This window comes from Zophobas morio, unplaced genomic scaffold, assembly GCF_036711695.1.
Source record: "Zophobas morio isolate AGI-343-1 ecotype UQ-CSIRO unplaced genomic scaffold, CSIRO_AGI_Zmor_V1 ptg000012l, whole genome shotgun sequence".
Taxonomy (NCBI): Eukaryota; Metazoa; Arthropoda; class Insecta; order Coleoptera; family Tenebrionidae; genus Zophobas; species Zophobas morio.
This window is the reverse complement of record NW_026972117.1, coordinates 13,582,894-13,598,258: the sequence shown is the minus strand read 5'-3', so window position 1 is coordinate 13,598,258 and position 15,365 is coordinate 13,582,894. Positions and strand designations below refer to the sequence as shown.

Genomic DNA, 15,365 nt, shown 5'->3' with positions numbered 1-15,365 from the left:
TGATAAACGTTCCTTGATAATACTACGCAAAGTGGCAATCATTTTTGATAAAAAAGGCATACAAAAACTCAGCTTTCTAAGCCCAATAACTTAAATTACCGAATTTATCAGCGACAACATGAAGTTCGTTTTGTGGTCTCTTATTGGAGTAATAATACTAGGTGAGTACATTATTCTGTTTTAAATACCATATAATGTATATTTTTTTCTCTAGTTGAAACTACCAGTTTTGACGTGCAGGTGCAATATATAAACTACAAAGGTGAAAACAAGATCTTTCCGATTACTGGTCTTACGTCCACCACAACTGGTGACGAGCTTCTAAATAAAGTTGCCTAGAAGGTAAATAGAACACCTTATTATGTACTTCTACGGAACGGACGCTTTAGGGTCCATGGGGATGAACTTCTTAGTAAATTCGATGTTAAAGAAGGCACTATTCTACACGCCATAGCAGAATAAATTTGCTGTCCATGATACATGATAAGAACTTATATCAATCTTGACGAAAACGGGGGACCACTTCTTTCGTACTCTCGAATTCATGAAACGTCGAGAAACATCAAATTGGCCGTTCGTCCGATGGAGTCTATTGCAATACTTCCTTCGTATACGCTCGGTAAATAAAATGAAGTTTGTGTTTTTTTAAAAACAAAACATTTTATAAATTTTATGTATTCTTAATGATTGTCGGAGTATTCGTTAGTATGAATTAGTACGTTCAATCCAAGTTATTTAGAATTTATGAGTTCATCCCTTCCAAGAACTCCTTGACGTCATCTCCAAGTTTTGCAAAGTCCATTTTACAACCTTCAGCCTTGAAAAATCATAATATAAATTTCAATAGCTATTAAAATAAATATTTATTATTATTACAGAGTGACATTGACGACCAAAATATGTTAATTCAAACCACTTGAACTTTTATAAAAATGAAAATTTTACCGTGAATAACACCTGCAAGACACAACATTGAGATAAATATTTAATTTCTTTCATACTTTATAATACGATAAGACAAAATATGTTACCACGCAAGAGTTCCCTAGAATTATTATTTATCTGTCTGAGTACAAAGTTTGATGACAACATTCTTTTTCGGTAACATAAGATCTCAGACATCTGATTATACGTACCGACAGTAAAAATCAAGATAAAGATAACACATATAAAGTAGGACTGTCAGACAGTGCAACCTCAATGAAAAAGATGTTTTTAAAATCGATAATTATTTTTGTCCTTGTGGGGGTATCTGCTGGTAGTTCCTACGAAGGGTAAATCTTTATCAGATAAGGTACACCCACAAACATTTAAATCATTTGTTGCAGATACAAAGTGTATAAGGTCACTGCCAAAACAGAAGCCGAAAATGATTTCCTGAGGGAGCTGGAGCTCAATCCAGAGTTTGATTTCTGGTCCAAGGTTAATAAAATTGGAAAACCTGTGACAATTATGGCCTCTACATCAGTCCAAAGTGAATTCGAGCAAAGTCTTCTACGCAACGAAATTGACTACAGTGTGGAGATTCAAAACGTCCAAAAGTAAGTTTTCTAATTAAGGTAGTCACCACAAAGCTAAATTTCTTGTATCTACAGGACCATTGATTTAGAATCAGAATATCACCGCTCCAGATCACTTCCAATCGGACGAATCGCCTTCGATCAGTACCTACGGTACGGAGAAATCACTGCCTATTTAGCCCAAGTAGCTGCCGATAATCCCCGTTTAGCGACCGTTAGTACCATTGGAGAATCCTATGAAAATCGTACCATGAACATCATCCAAATTTCTGATGGTAATGGACGAAAACCGGTACTTTTCATCGAAGCTGGAATGCACGCCAGAGAATGGATTTCGCCCGCTTTGGCCCTCTACATCATCAATCAACTGGTAGAAAATGAAAGCAATCGTGCTCTTCTTGCAGATCTGGATTGGATCATTCTTCCAAGTATGAACCCTGATGGGTACGAATACACGTGGACTACGGTACTATTTTCAACTGTCTCAAAATATACTTAGTACCTTATTTTACGTTTACAGAACCGAATGTGGAGGAAAACCCGATCTCCTGGATCAGAATGTTGGGGTACCGACGGTAATCGCAACTTTGGTTTCCACTGGATGGAAAATGGCGCTAGCGACCAAGAATGCGAAGAAATCTACGCCGGAAAATCTGCTTTTTCGGAAGTAGAAGCTCGTAATTTGAGGGATATTTTGAACGCCACTGAAAATGTACTCGGATTTATATCTCTGCACAGTTATGGCCAACTCTTGTTCTATCCATACAGCTACGAAGTTGGTGCTGTACCTGACAACTGGAAAGAACTAGACGAACTTGCCCACAAAGCGAACGATGCCATCGCTGCTGTCGATGGTACCGAATACACCATTGGAAGTTCCACTGAAATTCTTTACCCTGCTGCTGGGTGCAGCGACGACTGGGCGATGGGTGGGGCCGGAATTGATATGGTACTAACGTTCGAACTGCCAGGTGGTGGACCAAACGGCTTTGACCTACCACCCGAAAGAATTCTGCCCGTTGTTACGGAAACTTGGGAGGGAATTAAAGTGATAGCGGATTATGTAGCCCAAAAAGCTAAATAAAACTTCGCATTTTTTATGAATACGTGTTACATCTTTATTTATTTTCTGTTCTTTGCAACATAATTACCAAAAACTTTCAAACCTTCGAAGCTTTCCACCACGACTCCTTCAATGTTTTAATATTTTAATTTTCCCTTTTTTTTAATTTCAGGTGTCCCGATTTTGGATTTTTCAATTCCTCAATTTTTCATTTTTCAGAATGTCAATTTATTATTTACTTTGAATTTTAATTTTCAATCTTCAAGTTTTAAATTTCTTCATGTTTCGATTTTTCATTGTTGAAATTTTATATTTTCTATTTTTTCCATTTTTTTTTTGTTTCTTAATTTTCAATATTTTGACTTCGCAATTTTGATATGGAATTTTTAAATTTTTAAATATTTTCATTTTTCGTTTCTTTACTTTTACGGTTTTACCATGCTTGCTTTTTTGTTACTCAAAATTTTAGTTTTTCAATTTACAGATTTTTTGTTTTTCGTTTTTCAGTTTTTGAATTTTACAAATTTTCGATTTTTCAAGTTTTAGATTTCTCAATTTTGAGATTTTTGAATTTTGAATTTTTCAATGTTTCAATTTTTTGATATTTCAGTTTTTAGATTTTTATTATTTCGTAGCTGGAGAAAATTTGTATTTTTTTTAAATTTTGTTTACTTTTTCTTGATATACGAAATCTTTTTTCCCAACAAGAAACTGAAAACATATTTAACTATCATGTTCTTGAAAGAAGACTATATATTAAAAAAAAACACTGAAGATTAAGCCCCACCCACCCGCCCCAACGTCAGTTGTTGATAAATTTCATATGGTAATTTCTTGGAGAGAAATGAGGATTTTGCCACTAAACTCCGCCCTTCAGCTCACATTCATCACAATTGAGAAGGGGTGGGTGGGCGGGGCTTATATTTTGTCCATTTTTTCTCAACGTACGAAATCGTCTTTCCCTAACAAGAAACTGAACACATGTTTAACTATCCTGTTCGTGAGAGAAAACTCTATACATTAAAAGAAAACACTAAAGATTAAGCCCCACCCACCCGCCTCAATCTCAGTTGTGATGAATTTTGTATGGAAATTTCTTATATAGAAATGAGGAATTTGCAATTAAACTCCGCCCTTCAAGTCACGATGAATATGGCATTCATCACAATTGAGATTGGGGCGGGTGGGTGGGGCTTCATCTTTGTTTGCTTTTTTTAAAATATAGAGTTTTCTTTCAACAACAGGATAGTTTAACATGTTTTCAGTTTCTTGCTGGGAAAAGAAGACTTCGTATATTAAGAAAAAATTGGTCTAAAGAGTTTAGACAGTACTTCCCTCGCTGTCGGAAACTTGACGACTGCATGCCTATTGTGTTTTTTTTCTCATTACATTTTTGTAGTGGGAATTTAAAAAAAAATTGCGATGACGTCATCAACATTTTTGCAAGGACACGTATATCAGTTGGGATAGATGTAGTGTAATACTAAGAATAAAATTATTATATTCTCAAATTTTCGGGAAAATGAATTGGGTCGTTTTGAATATTGATTTGTAATAATCAATAAAATAACGAAACAATTTACTCACGTATACCTACGTATCAGAGGCAACTGAAAATCGTGTATGTATAAACATTCTTAATTTAAGATGACAGGCGTAACAGCATATGTGAGAGTCAAACAGAGAAACTGTAAACAAAACGACCATCGGTTTTATTGCTTCGACTTCCGCTTATTATATAAAACATTGGGTTTTATTTTAATTCTTGTCGGTGAAATTCACAATTGGTTGATTATAAACATGTCTATTTCACATTCGCGGAACCAAGTGAACGCATAAAACAAATGCAGGTCTGTAATGTTAAAGTCGATGTAAATAAGCGTGCTACCCTTATGTTTCAACCGAGTTTTTCCTTTAACAAATTTTGTGTCTACCAAATTGGGTTGGTTGGGGTGTAATACTAATAATAAGTGTTGCCTTTAATTTAATCAATAAAATAAATTGACTTCATTAATTTTTTTGAACCGCCTCTTAAGAAAATCTAAAAAATATGAATGGAATGATAAATCACAAGTACAAACTCATCATATTTTTTGCATTTTAGATAGGATTTATTCAGCTAAATCACAAGTACAGACTCATCATATTTTGTACATTTTAGATACGATTTATTCGGCAAACTTTTGAGCTGACGTCATCAGTTTTTTGTAGAAGATAACCAAATATATTTTGACTAAAAATTTATTATGCTCTTTATAACCTTAAAACATCTGCAAGATTTCAAAGCATTCGGTTTTGTAGTTCCTGATTAAATCAATAAAATAAATTTACGCATTCATTAATTTTTTTGAGTCACCCTGTATATGCAAATCGAAAAAATTTGAATGGAATGATAAATCACAAGAAGAGACTCACCATATTTTGTACATTTTAGATAGGATTTTTTCAGCAAAATTTTGTGGTGACATCATAAATTTTTTTAGGGGGGACGACCAAATACGTTTTGATCAAAAATTTACCATGCTTATGATAATTTTAAAATATCTTCAAGATTTCGAAGCATTCGGTTTTGTAGTTCCTGATTAAATCAATAAAATATATTTACGCATTCATTAATTTTTTTGAGTCACCCTGTATATGCAAATCCAAAAAATATGAATGGAGTGATAGATCACAAGTACAGGCTCATCATATTTTGTACATTTTAGATATGATTTATTCCACAAACTTTTGAGCTGACGTCATCAAGTTTTTGGAGGGGATAAGCAAATATATTTTGACTAAACATTTATTATGCTCTTTATGACCTTAAAACATCTGCAAGATTTCAGAGCATTCGGTTTTGTAGTTCCTGATTAAATCAATAAAATATATTTACGCATTCATTAATTTTTTTGAGTCACCCTGTATATGCAAATCCAAAAAATATGAATGGAGTGATAGATCACAAGTACACACTCATCATATTTTGTACATTTTAGATATGATTTATTCCACAAACTTTTGAGCTGACGTCATCAAGTTTTTGGAGGGGATAAGCAAATATTTTTTGACTAAAGATTTATGATGCTCTTTATAGCCTTAAAACATCTGCAACATTTCAAAGCATTCTGGTTAGCAGATTAAAAATTAAATTTCAAAATGTTGTTTTATAATTTTGATTTTTTTTCCAAAAATCTGGACGTTTCGGGTGAAAAGTCGATTCAGAGTTGTAAACTACATGTGTAGGACTATGTTATTTTATACAATTGAAAACCCATTTACTATGTACAATTTTGAAGTGACGTCATCGCATTAGTGGTGGGGATGATTAGACAAATTTTGGTTAGCGTTTTACCATCTACATGATATTCTTAATATAAGTACAAAATTTCACAACAATCGGCCGAGTACTTTCGGAGATTATCTGTCTAATAAAATCCGGGACAACAGACGGACAGACGGACGGACAGACGGACGGACAGACGGACGGACAGACGGACAGACGGACAGACAGACGGAAATGGGAGACCTATTTCTTCGTCTTCTAGGGGTCATGAAAGATCGAGAAAACGTAAAAGTAGAGAGTCGGCCGACGGACTCGATTACAATACTTCCTTTGCTTACGCTCGGGAAGTAAAAATGGTCAAAAAATAAGCCCCACCCACCCACCCTTTCTCAATTGTGACAAATGTTTTATTCATCGTGAGTTGAAGGGCGAAATTTAGTTGCAAAATTCTCATTTCTCTACAAGAAAGTATCATAGAAAATTCATCAGAATTGAGATTGGGGAGAGTGGGTGGCGCTTAATTTTTGTTTTTTTTTTTATTTATATACGTAGTTTTCTTTCAAGAAATTCAAAATCTAAAAATTTAAACGTCCAAAAGTTGGAAAATCGGAAAACTGGAAAATTTAAAAATGAAAACGTTAAGAGACATCGTAAAAGTCAAATAAGCTGTGGCAGCGTTATTGACGCCACTGATTTTTACTTTATAGAGGTCATCAGAACACAATTGAAATTCTTTACCCTGCTGCTGAGTGCAGCGACGACTGGGCGATGGGTGGGGCCGGAATTGAAATGGTACTAACGTTCGAACTCCCAGGTGGTGGACCAAACGGTTTTGACCTACCACCCGAAAGAATTCTGCCCGTTGTTACGGAAACTTGGGAGGGAATTAAAGTGATAGCGGATTATGTAGCCCAAAAAGCTAAATAAAACTTCGCATTTTTTATGGATACGTGTTACATCTTTATTTATTTTCTGTTCTTTGCAACATAATTACCAAAAACTTTCAAACCTTCGAAACTTTCCACCACGACTCCTTCAATTTCCTCTGGTGGTAGATCAAACCCGTAGATTCCCCCTCCTGGAAGCTCCATTGTGTACACGATTGTAATACCAGCGCCACCCATTGCCCAGTCATCACTAGCACCAGCAGCAGCATACAGCGTTTCAGTGGAACTACCAATGGTGTACCTCGTGCCACTCACAGCGCTAATCGCGTCATCCATGTCGTGCGCCAAATCATCGAGTTCTTTCCAGTTGTCGCAAAGAATATCCGCATACCCCCAAGGATACAGCAAATATTGTCCATAACTATGCAAAGTCAAATAAGCCTCTATATTTTCCGTTTTGTTTAAGTAGTCCCTCAAGTTTCTTGCTTCAACCTCTGAAAAAGCTTCTTTTCCAGCGTAGGTCTCCGAACACTCCCAACTACTGGCCCCAGACTCCATCCAGTGGAAACCAAAGTTGCGATTAGCATCACATCCGTTACACTCAGTTCCAGGAGAAACGGTTTTTCTCCAAAGACGGTCTTCATCCCAGCTGTATTCGTACCCGTCTGGGTTGAGACTTGGAAGGATGATCCAGTTGACGCCTTCGTAAAGACCGCTGTTGTCTTTGGTTTCAACCAGTTGATTGATTAAGTATAGAGCAACAGCTGGGGCGATCCACTCTCTAGCGTGTATACCAGCATCAACAAATATTACAGGTTTTGGGGGGTCGCTAGAACCCGAAGAAATGCGAATAAGTTTCATGTCTCTTTTTTCGTAGGACTGGCCAAGAGTATCAAGAGTGACAATGTCGGGGTAATCTGCGGCTAGTTGTTCCAGATATGCGTTAATCTGCACAAATTAGAAATGTAAGTAAAGTGATTAAATTGTGCCAAAATATTGTTGAAATTACCTCATCATGGCGATAATATTGATCAAAAGCAATTCTTCCCGATTTTGAGGTGGACCTCGAACGGTGGTACTCTTTTTCAGCTTGGATTGTACTAAAAATCACAATATTATGTTTCTTTTTCACCCAAGTGGAAGAAGTTACCGCTCCACGTTGTCAATTAGAACGTCAAACTTGATTTTGTTTGCCACCAAGAAATGTTCAAACCCTTTTTGTGCTTTTGGTGCCACCATTATCGTCAGAGGGTGTCCAACCTTGTTCAGTTTTGACCAAAAATCGAAATCTGGACTTGACTGCAAAACTTTGAAATATTCATTTTGGAGTTTGCTTTCGGTGGTCACTTTGTAGACTTTGTACCTAAAAAATTAGTGTTAAAAGAAATTTTACTTTCCAGAAATGTATATTACCCTTCATAGCTTACACCAAAGGCTACACTCAGTAGGGTTAGAAAGATTAGTGCTTTAATCGAACACATTTTTAAACACTGCAACCGTTTTCTCACAGCAGTCCTTTATATAGATGATACAACAAAAAGCTGATAGTGTAGACAGTACAAAGATAGCCTAGTTCTAAAAATTATTTGACAATGAATAACAAATTGTAGAGAACTCAAGTGCTTGTAGATTTATGATAAAACAGATACCATCAGAAAAATAACGTAAGAGTATTACTTAAGTATAGGTAAATATTAAATTCAAAGGACAAAAACTTTCGAGATAAATATTTTTGTATTGATTTATTGTATGTTAATACAAGTGAAGATTACACTATCGCTTCTGTGCTACAAAGTACTGACCGAACACTTTCAGTCCCTCAAACGTTTCCAGTGCAACCCTCTCGATTTCAGAAGGGGGCAAATCAAACCCGAAGAACCCTCCCCCAGGCAGTTCTATAGAATAAACAATGTCGATACCAGCTCCACCCATAGCCCAGTCCTGACTAGCTCCAGCAGCAGCATATAAAGTTGCTGTGGTACTACCAACAGTGTACGTCGTTCCATTAACCGCCTCAATAGCATTATTGATTTGCTCCCCCAATCCTTGCAATTCATCTGCATTGTCAGGAAGAACATCCGCATAACTCCAAGGATACAACACATACTGTCCAAAACTGTGCAAACTCAAATAACCCTTAATATTTGGCGTGTCCGCCAAATAGTCCCTCAGGTTTTGAGTCTCCACCTCTGAAAACGCCTCTTTCCCTCCGTAAATTTCCGAACACTCGTCGTCATCAGCGCCATCTTCCATCCAGTGATAACCAAAGTTGCGATTAGCGTCACAACCTATACATCGTGTTCCGTTAGAAAGGGTTTTCCTCCAGAGGCGGTTTTCGTCCCAGGTGTATTCATAACCGTCGGGATTAAGACTGGGGAGGATGATCCAGTCGACGTGTTCAGTGAAGAGACTGTAGTATGGGTTTTCTACCAGTTGGTTAATTGCATAAAGAGCCACAGCTGGTGCGATCCATTCTCTTGCGTGGATTCCGGCGTCTATGAAAACAGCGGGTTTTGGAGGATCGCTGGGGCCTGAAGAGATTCGGATTGCGATCATGTCGCGTTTTTGGTATGATTGTCCAATTGTTTCCAGAGTTACATTGTCTGGGTAATTTTGGGCAAGTTCGGCCAAATATGCATTAATCTGGAAGAAACTTTGAATTTGAGATAAGATAAACAAGATAATTTTACCTCATCGTGACGTAAGTACTGGTCAAAGGTGATTCTTCCCGATTTTAGAGGTCGTCTTGATTGGTGGTACCTCCGTTCCGCTTCAATGGTACTATTACAAAAGATACAATTTTTGTAATTCTATTTAGGGGTTATTACCTTTCAACGTCTTCAATTTCAACAGAGAAATGCATCTTGGTTGTTTTTAAAATAAATTCAAACTGACTTTGTGCATTTGGTGCCACCATCACGGAAATGGGTTTACCGACTTTGTTAATGCTTGACCAAAAGTCAAAGTTTTCGTTCGACTCAAACGTCCTCAACAAAGCAGCTTCAGCTTCTGTTTTGGTTACAATTTTATAGACCTTGTACCTGGAAACAGGAATTAGAATAGTTTTTGGTTTGGGAATAAAATAAAAGTTACCCATCGTAGGAAACCCCAAGGGTAGTACCCAAAAGGGCAACTATTGTAGCTATAACCAAACGCATTATCTTCGTCAGTACAAACAAACACCGATTTGTTGCTTTTAATATATAAATCCCATTTTTACAAATAATGGAAACACTAGAGATAACACGTTTCGATACAAGTAGAGATAAAAAATCGTTCGATTTTAATTGTTTTGGCCACTTTATGTAACCCCAAGTACTATTTTTGTGATTTGACCTCTACTACAATAACAGTCAAGGAAATGAATGCTTAAGATACACATCAGTTTAAACCAACATCTTTTATTTCTTTTGAGTACTTATTTCCTATTATTAAGAACATAGTCTGCGTAAACTTTAAATCCTTCAAAAGTTTCCACAACCACTCCTTGAATTCTGGACGCAGGCAAATCGAACCCGTAGGACCCACCTCCTGGAAGTTCTATGGTGTAAACAAGATCAATACCAGCAACACCCATTGCCCAGTCATCGCTCGCACCAGCTGCAGCGTACAGTACCTGCGTGGAACTACCCACTGTGTATCTCGTCCCACTTACAGCCCTAATAGCATCATTAACTTTTTGTCCTAGATCGTCTAATTCCCTCCAGTTGGAAGGCAAAACGTTGCCGTATCCCCAAGGATACAGCAAGTACTGTCCATAACTGTGCAAAGTCAAGTACGCTTTAATATTTGGGGTCTTCAGAATGTAGTCCCTCAGATTTCTTGTCTCCACTTCTGAGAAGGCTCTACTTCCGGCGTAAGTTTCAGAGCATTCCCAACTGCTTGCTCCTGTTTCCATCCAGTGGAAGTCGAAATTACGATTAGGGTCGCAACCGTTGCAAAGAGTACCAGGGGAAACCGTTTTGCGCCAGAGACGATCGTTGGTCCAGCTGTACTCATAACCATCTGGATTGGCACTGGGAAGGATAATCCAGTCGATGTTTTCGATGAGGTAACGATTAGCGGAATTTTCAACCAGTTGGTTGATCAGGTACAGAGCTGTAGCAGGAGCTATCCATTCTCGAGCATGAATACCAGCATCCACGAAGATTACTGGTTTCGCTGGGTTACTGCTACCTGTAGAGATGCGAATGACTACCATGTCGCGTTTTTGGTACGACTGGCCAATGTTTTCCAAGGAGACTATGCTAGGGTACTGCTTGACGAGTTCAGTCAGATAGTCATTAATCTAAGAAAAAAATATGAAAATAGTGACAAAATTAACGTAACGTAATAGGTACCGCAGAATGACGCTGGTACTGAGTGAAACTGATTCTTCCAGATTTCAAAGCCGGTTGAGACAGATGGTATTTTCTTTCGGCTTCGATGGAGCTAAAAAAATGTGTGAATACAATTGCGAGTTTAATGGACAATTCACCTTTCCACGTCTTCAATTACAACTTCGTAGTCAATATTGTTAACTTTGAGGTGGCCTTCAAACCGTCTTTGCCATCTAGGTGAAACCATAACCGTCACAGGGTTTCCAAGGCGATCAATTTTTGACCAAAAATCAAAATCTGGGCTAGCGGCCAGTGAGTTGAGGTAAGCTCTCTGGACTTCTGTTTGAGGTACCAGTTTGTAAACTTTGTATCTGTGAAAAATTATACATTAGTGACTATTGTAACTGAATTAGTTAGTTACCCATCGTAGGTGGCACTAGCCACAAAACCCACAAGGGCCACTAGTACGAGTGATGGTGCTCGCATTTTGTCGTCACTGTAGCGAAAATTCCGTATTCTTTGTATTTATAGTTGCGAAAGAGTGATAACATAGGGAGTGAAATACAATAGACTAGTGTTTAAAAAGATTAAGGAGACTTTTTCAATCACCTACGATTTCAGTAGTGTATAATCCTTTCTTTAATCTGGGTAATTATTTTCGACTGTGAGTGTAACAAACTCCCATCAATAAAACTTGACAAGATATTTGTATATCGTTGATAAAGTTAAATAGGCTGATGTCTCCAAATTTGAAAAATGGTCTACGAAGCGTCAATAATTTAGACTTCGGACGAATTTCTTTGCTTTTAATGACAGTCTGAAGATTAGACACAGATTAATCTCTTATCAAAAAAACATTAATTCATTGCATTGAACCGCTATGACACTGCACAAATTCAATAAGTAATTAAGTTGTTAGGTACTAGTAAGAAGGATTATGATACATTATGTAAACTAACTTTCAATTTAGACTTATGAATAAAAAGCTACATTAAAATTAAAATAATGAACGTGATCTACACAATCACACCATGTTTGTTTTATTGTATAATTAGGGATCAAAGGATTCTACAACAATCAATCATATATAACCCTGTCAAGCCCAATTTTTATACTTAAGGCGGCACTATTTGTTTTCTACTCATTGCTATATTGATATATTACATAAACACAGATAGCAGATAACACAGATCCTATAAATTTAGTTTTCGACAAGAAAGAACTACTTCAAACATGGGTAACAATAGCATTGTTACCTTCGTTCTAAAAATTAAGTTGAAAGTTGTTTAAATAAAACTTTTCCACTTTACAGTTCAACACATTTCACTATTTCAAAGCACAGTGTAGGTGGATTAAGATTCTGGTAAAGAAATAAGGATTTTGCAATTAAGTTTTTAATATGTGTAGTCATCTTTTCATAACAAGAAACTTAAAACATGTTTAAAATGGTAACTTTGTATAAGGAAATATCGATTTTGCAATTAGGCTCCGCCTCTCGGTCTTACAACGAATGAAAAATTCATCACGATTGAGATGGAGACGAATGGGTGGGGCTTCTCTTTTGGTTGTCTTTTTTAATTAATACATTTAATAGTTTCCTTTGTATAACACGATTACTTAAGAACATACTTCACACGGTACTTTCTCGTAGAAAAATATGAATTTTACAATTAAGCTTCGATTTACGACGAATAAAAAAAATCATCAGAATTGAGATAGGGTGGGTGGGCGGGGCTTATATTTTGTATTTTTTCCTTAACATACATAGTCATCTTTTCACAATGAGAAACTTAGAACATTGTTAAAATGATACATTTTTCCAAGTAAATATGGATTTTGCAATTATGGAGCGGATTGCAAATTCGATATTTTTTAATTTGCTAAGATAAGACTGAACTATATTAAGAGTAGTCACTGGAACTTCTTGCGCATAAAACTAGAAAAAAGCTAATTTTAGCACCGCCCACGTCCTTCCTTCATTTCACAAAAAAATGACGCATTCATTAATTTTTTAAGCCACCCGTTTAAGCAAATCTAAAAAATATGAATAAAATTGATAAATCACAAGTAAAAACTCATCGAATTTTGCACATTTTGGGTAGAATTTATTCGGCAAAATTTTTAGATGACGTCATCAATTTTTTGGGGGAATAAACAGATATGTTTTGATTAACAATTTACTAGGTTTACAATAACTTTACAACGTCTGCAAGATTTCAAGGTTTTTAGTTTTGCAATTATTCTTGATTTATTCAATAAAATAAATTGATTCTTTTTTTGAGTCACCCTGTATAAGGAAATCTAAAAAATATTAATGCAGTGATAAATTACAAGTATAGACTGAACTTATTTGTCACATTTTAGATAGGATTTACTCGTCAAAATTTTTTGGGAGGTATAAACAGATATATTTTGATTAACGATTTACCAAGTTTACAATAACTTTTTCACGTCTGCAAGATTTCAAGGTAAATTTTTTGAAAAATAAAAAAAATACAAATTTCATTAGGCGACTTTGGAAAAATTGTATGAATTTTCGAAGAAAAAGGGGCAAATGGAACTTCTGGAAATCGAGATTTTCAAAAACTTGTATGGCTAATTTTTGAATTTGGTCGAAAAACGGTAAAAATTTCTATAATTTTCATTTTTGAAAGAGTTCCCTAAAAATCTAGAAAATATAGCATGTTTATCGATCCGGATGAAGATTTTTGAAATATTAGGTATCAAAGTTAATTTTAAAAAAATGACAATCTCCATATGGCCTTTCTGGAAAAATTGTATGAGTGTTCGAAGAAATGGGGTCAAATGGATCTTCTCGGAATCTATTAAAAGCACTTAATGACTTCTATAATTTCCATTGAAAAATTGAACTTTTGAAAAAATTCCCTAAAAATCCAGAAAAAATTCTGGACTATAGATTTCGACGTGCTGAACCAAAAAATATAGCATGTTTATAGATCCGGATGAAGATTTTTTAAATATTTGGTTTGAAAGTCAATTTAAAAAAAAAATCAAACTTCATAGAGCGATTCAGAAAAAAATGTAAGTGTTCGAAGAAATGGGGGCAAATGTATCTTCTGCAGTTCGGAATCTGCAAAAAACATTTAACGACTAATTTTTGAAGGTTTTCAAAAAAGGTCGAAATTTTCACTGAAAAATTGAGTTTTTGAAAGAGTTTAAAATTTATATCCCGACGTATTAATTCGAAAAGCATGTTTATGGACCCAGAGCAAGATTTTAGAAATGTTTGGTTTAAAAATCAATGGAAAAAAAAAATAAACGACACATTTCATGGGGCGATTCAGGAAAAATGGTATGAGTTTTAGAAAAAATGGGGTTAAATGTTATTTGGTCGAAAAAGGTCGAAGTTTCTGTACTTTCATCGAAAAACTGAGCTTTTGAAAGGGTTCCCTAAAAATCCAGAAAAAATCTGAAAATTTTAGAAACATTTGGTTTGAAAGTTTATTTAAAAAAGTGTCAAATTACATAGGGCAATTTTGGAAAAATTGTAAGCGTTCGAAGAAATGTGGCAAATGTATCTTCTGGAGTTCGGAATCTGCAAAATACTTATTTCTTTACAAGAAATCACAAACATGTTTTTGAGTATCGTGTTGTCCAAAGATTACTGTGTATATTAAGGAAAAAAAAGCAAAACATTAACCCCGCCCACCCACCCCATCTCAATTGTAGTTATTTTTTTATCCTTAGAAATTTAAACACCTTTAAAATGGTAAATTTTTGTAGAGAAATATGGATTTTGCAATTAGGCTCCGCCCCTAGGTCTGGCAACGAATGAAAAATTCATCACGACTGAGATCGAGACGAATGGGTGGGGCTTCTCTTTTGGTTTTCTTTTTTAATTAATACATTTAATAGTTTCCTCTGTATAACACGATTACTTAAGAACATATTTCACATGGTAATTCTTCGTAGAAAAGTAAAGATTTTACAATTAAGCTCCGCCCCTCGACTTACGACGAATAAAAAAATCATCAGAATTGAGATAGGGCGGGTGGGCGGGGCTTATATTTTGCTTTTTTTCTTAATATACATAGCCATCTTTTCACAACAAGAACTTAGAACCGGGTTAAAATGGTATGTTTGCAAGGAAATATGGATTTTGCAATTATGCGGCGGAGCTTAATTGAAAAATCGATATTTCCTTATACAAATTTTCTATTTTAAACATGTTTCAAGTTTCATATTGTGAAAAGAAGTACACATATGTTAAAACAAAAAGGTAAAATGTCAGCCCGCCCACCCGCCCTATCTCCCTTGTGATAATTTTTTTATTCGCCGTGAACCAAG

The 15,365-nt window shown here is 35.6% G+C and overlaps 4 protein-coding genes across 4 annotated transcripts; 1 reads left to right on the top strand and 3 right to left on the bottom strand.

Annotated features, from left to right (window-relative positions):
* Positions 1-1,200: 1,200 nt before the first annotated feature.
* Positions 1,201-2,604, top strand: LOC135128346 (carboxypeptidase B-like). The gene is made up of 4 exons (XM_064055257.1): positions 1,201-1,274; positions 1,329-1,541; positions 1,596-1,986; positions 2,041-2,604. The coding sequence occupies exons 1-4, from the start codon at positions 1,201-1,203 to the stop codon at positions 2,602-2,604; spliced, it is 1,242 nt and encodes a 413-aa protein (XP_063911327.1).
* Positions 2,605-6,787: 4,183 nt separating this feature from the next.
* Positions 6,788-8,337, bottom strand: LOC135128345 (carboxypeptidase B-like). Its single transcript, XM_064055256.1, has 4 exons — positions 8,152-8,337; positions 7,889-8,101; positions 7,748-7,838; positions 6,788-7,686 (listed from the first exon to the last, which is right to left on the bottom strand). Exons 1-4 carry the CDS (start codon positions 8,217-8,219, stop codon positions 6,817-6,819), a joined length of 1,242 nt encoding a protein of 413 aa, XP_063911326.1. The 5' UTR covers positions 8,220-8,337; the 3' UTR covers positions 6,788-6,816.
* Positions 8,338-8,465: 128 nt separating this feature from the next.
* On the bottom strand, positions 8,466-10,025 carry LOC135127826 (carboxypeptidase B-like). The gene is made up of 4 exons (XM_064054467.1): positions 9,832-10,025; positions 9,567-9,779; positions 9,429-9,519; positions 8,466-9,381 (listed from the first exon to the last, which is right to left on the bottom strand). Exons 1-4 carry the CDS (start codon positions 9,894-9,896, stop codon positions 8,512-8,514), a joined length of 1,239 nt encoding a protein of 412 aa, XP_063910537.1. The 5' UTR covers positions 9,897-10,025; the 3' UTR covers positions 8,466-8,511.
* Positions 10,026-10,123: 98 nt separating this feature from the next.
* LOC135127825 (carboxypeptidase B-like) lies at positions 10,124-11,589 on the bottom strand. The gene is made up of 4 exons (XM_064054466.1): positions 11,479-11,589; positions 11,216-11,428; positions 11,079-11,169; positions 10,124-11,026 (listed from the first exon to the last, which is right to left on the bottom strand). Exons 1-4 carry the CDS (start codon positions 11,541-11,543, stop codon positions 10,157-10,159), a joined length of 1,239 nt encoding a protein of 412 aa, XP_063910536.1. The 5' UTR covers positions 11,544-11,589; the 3' UTR covers positions 10,124-10,156.
* Between the last annotated feature and the right edge of the window lie 3,776 nt (positions 11,590-15,365).

What these genes read in the sequence shown, in the direction of transcription:
- LOC135128346 (XM_064055257.1), top strand. Translation starts at nt 1,201, where the DNA reads ATGAAAAAGATGTTTTTAAAATCGATAATTATTTTTGTCCTTGTGGGG. An exon ending in GCTGGTAGTTCCTACGAAGG is followed by an intron (nt 1,275 to 1,328) that starts GTAAATCTTTAT and finishes CATTTGTTGCAG; the next exon opens with ATACAAAGTGTATAAGGTCA. An exon ending in ACGAATACACGTGGACTACG is followed by an intron (nt 1,987 to 2,040) that starts GTACTATTTTCA and finishes TTACGTTTACAG; the next exon opens with AACCGAATGTGGAGGAAAAC.
- LOC135128345 (XM_064055256.1), bottom strand. Translation starts at nt 8,219, where the DNA reads ATGTGTTCGATTAAAGCACTAATCTTTCTAACCCTACTGAGTGTAGCC. An exon ending in CTAATTGACAACGTGGAGCG is followed by an intron (nt 7,839 to 7,888) that starts GTAACTTCTTCC and finishes TGTGATTTTTAG; the next exon opens with TACAATCCAAGCTGAAAAAG. An exon ending in AATATTATCGCCATGATGAG is followed by an intron (nt 7,687 to 7,747) that starts GTAATTTCAACA and finishes TAATTTGTGCAG; the next exon opens with ATTAACGCATATCTGGAACA.
- LOC135127826 (XM_064054467.1), bottom strand. Translation starts at nt 9,896, where the DNA reads ATGCGTTTGGTTATAGCTACAATAGTTGCCCTTTTGGGTACTACCCTT. An exon ending in CTTGGGGTTTCCTACGATGG is followed by an intron (nt 9,780 to 9,831) that starts GTAACTTTTATT and finishes TCCTGTTTCCAG; the next exon opens with GTACAAGGTCTATAAAATTG. An exon ending in AGTACTTACGTCACGATGAG is followed by an intron (nt 9,382 to 9,428) that starts GTAAAATTATCT and finishes AGTTTCTTCCAG; the next exon opens with ATTAATGCATATTTGGCCGA.
- LOC135127825 (XM_064054466.1), bottom strand. Translation starts at nt 11,543, where the DNA reads ATGCGAGCACCATCACTCGTACTAGTGGCCCTTGTGGGTTTTGTGGCT. An exon ending in GCTAGTGCCACCTACGATGG is followed by an intron (nt 11,429 to 11,478) that starts GTAACTAACTAA and finishes AATTTTTCACAG; the next exon opens with ATACAAAGTTTACAAACTGG. An exon ending in AGTACCAGCGTCATTCTGCG is followed by an intron (nt 11,027 to 11,078) that starts GTACCTATTACG and finishes TTTTTTTCTTAG; the next exon opens with ATTAATGACTATCTGACTGA.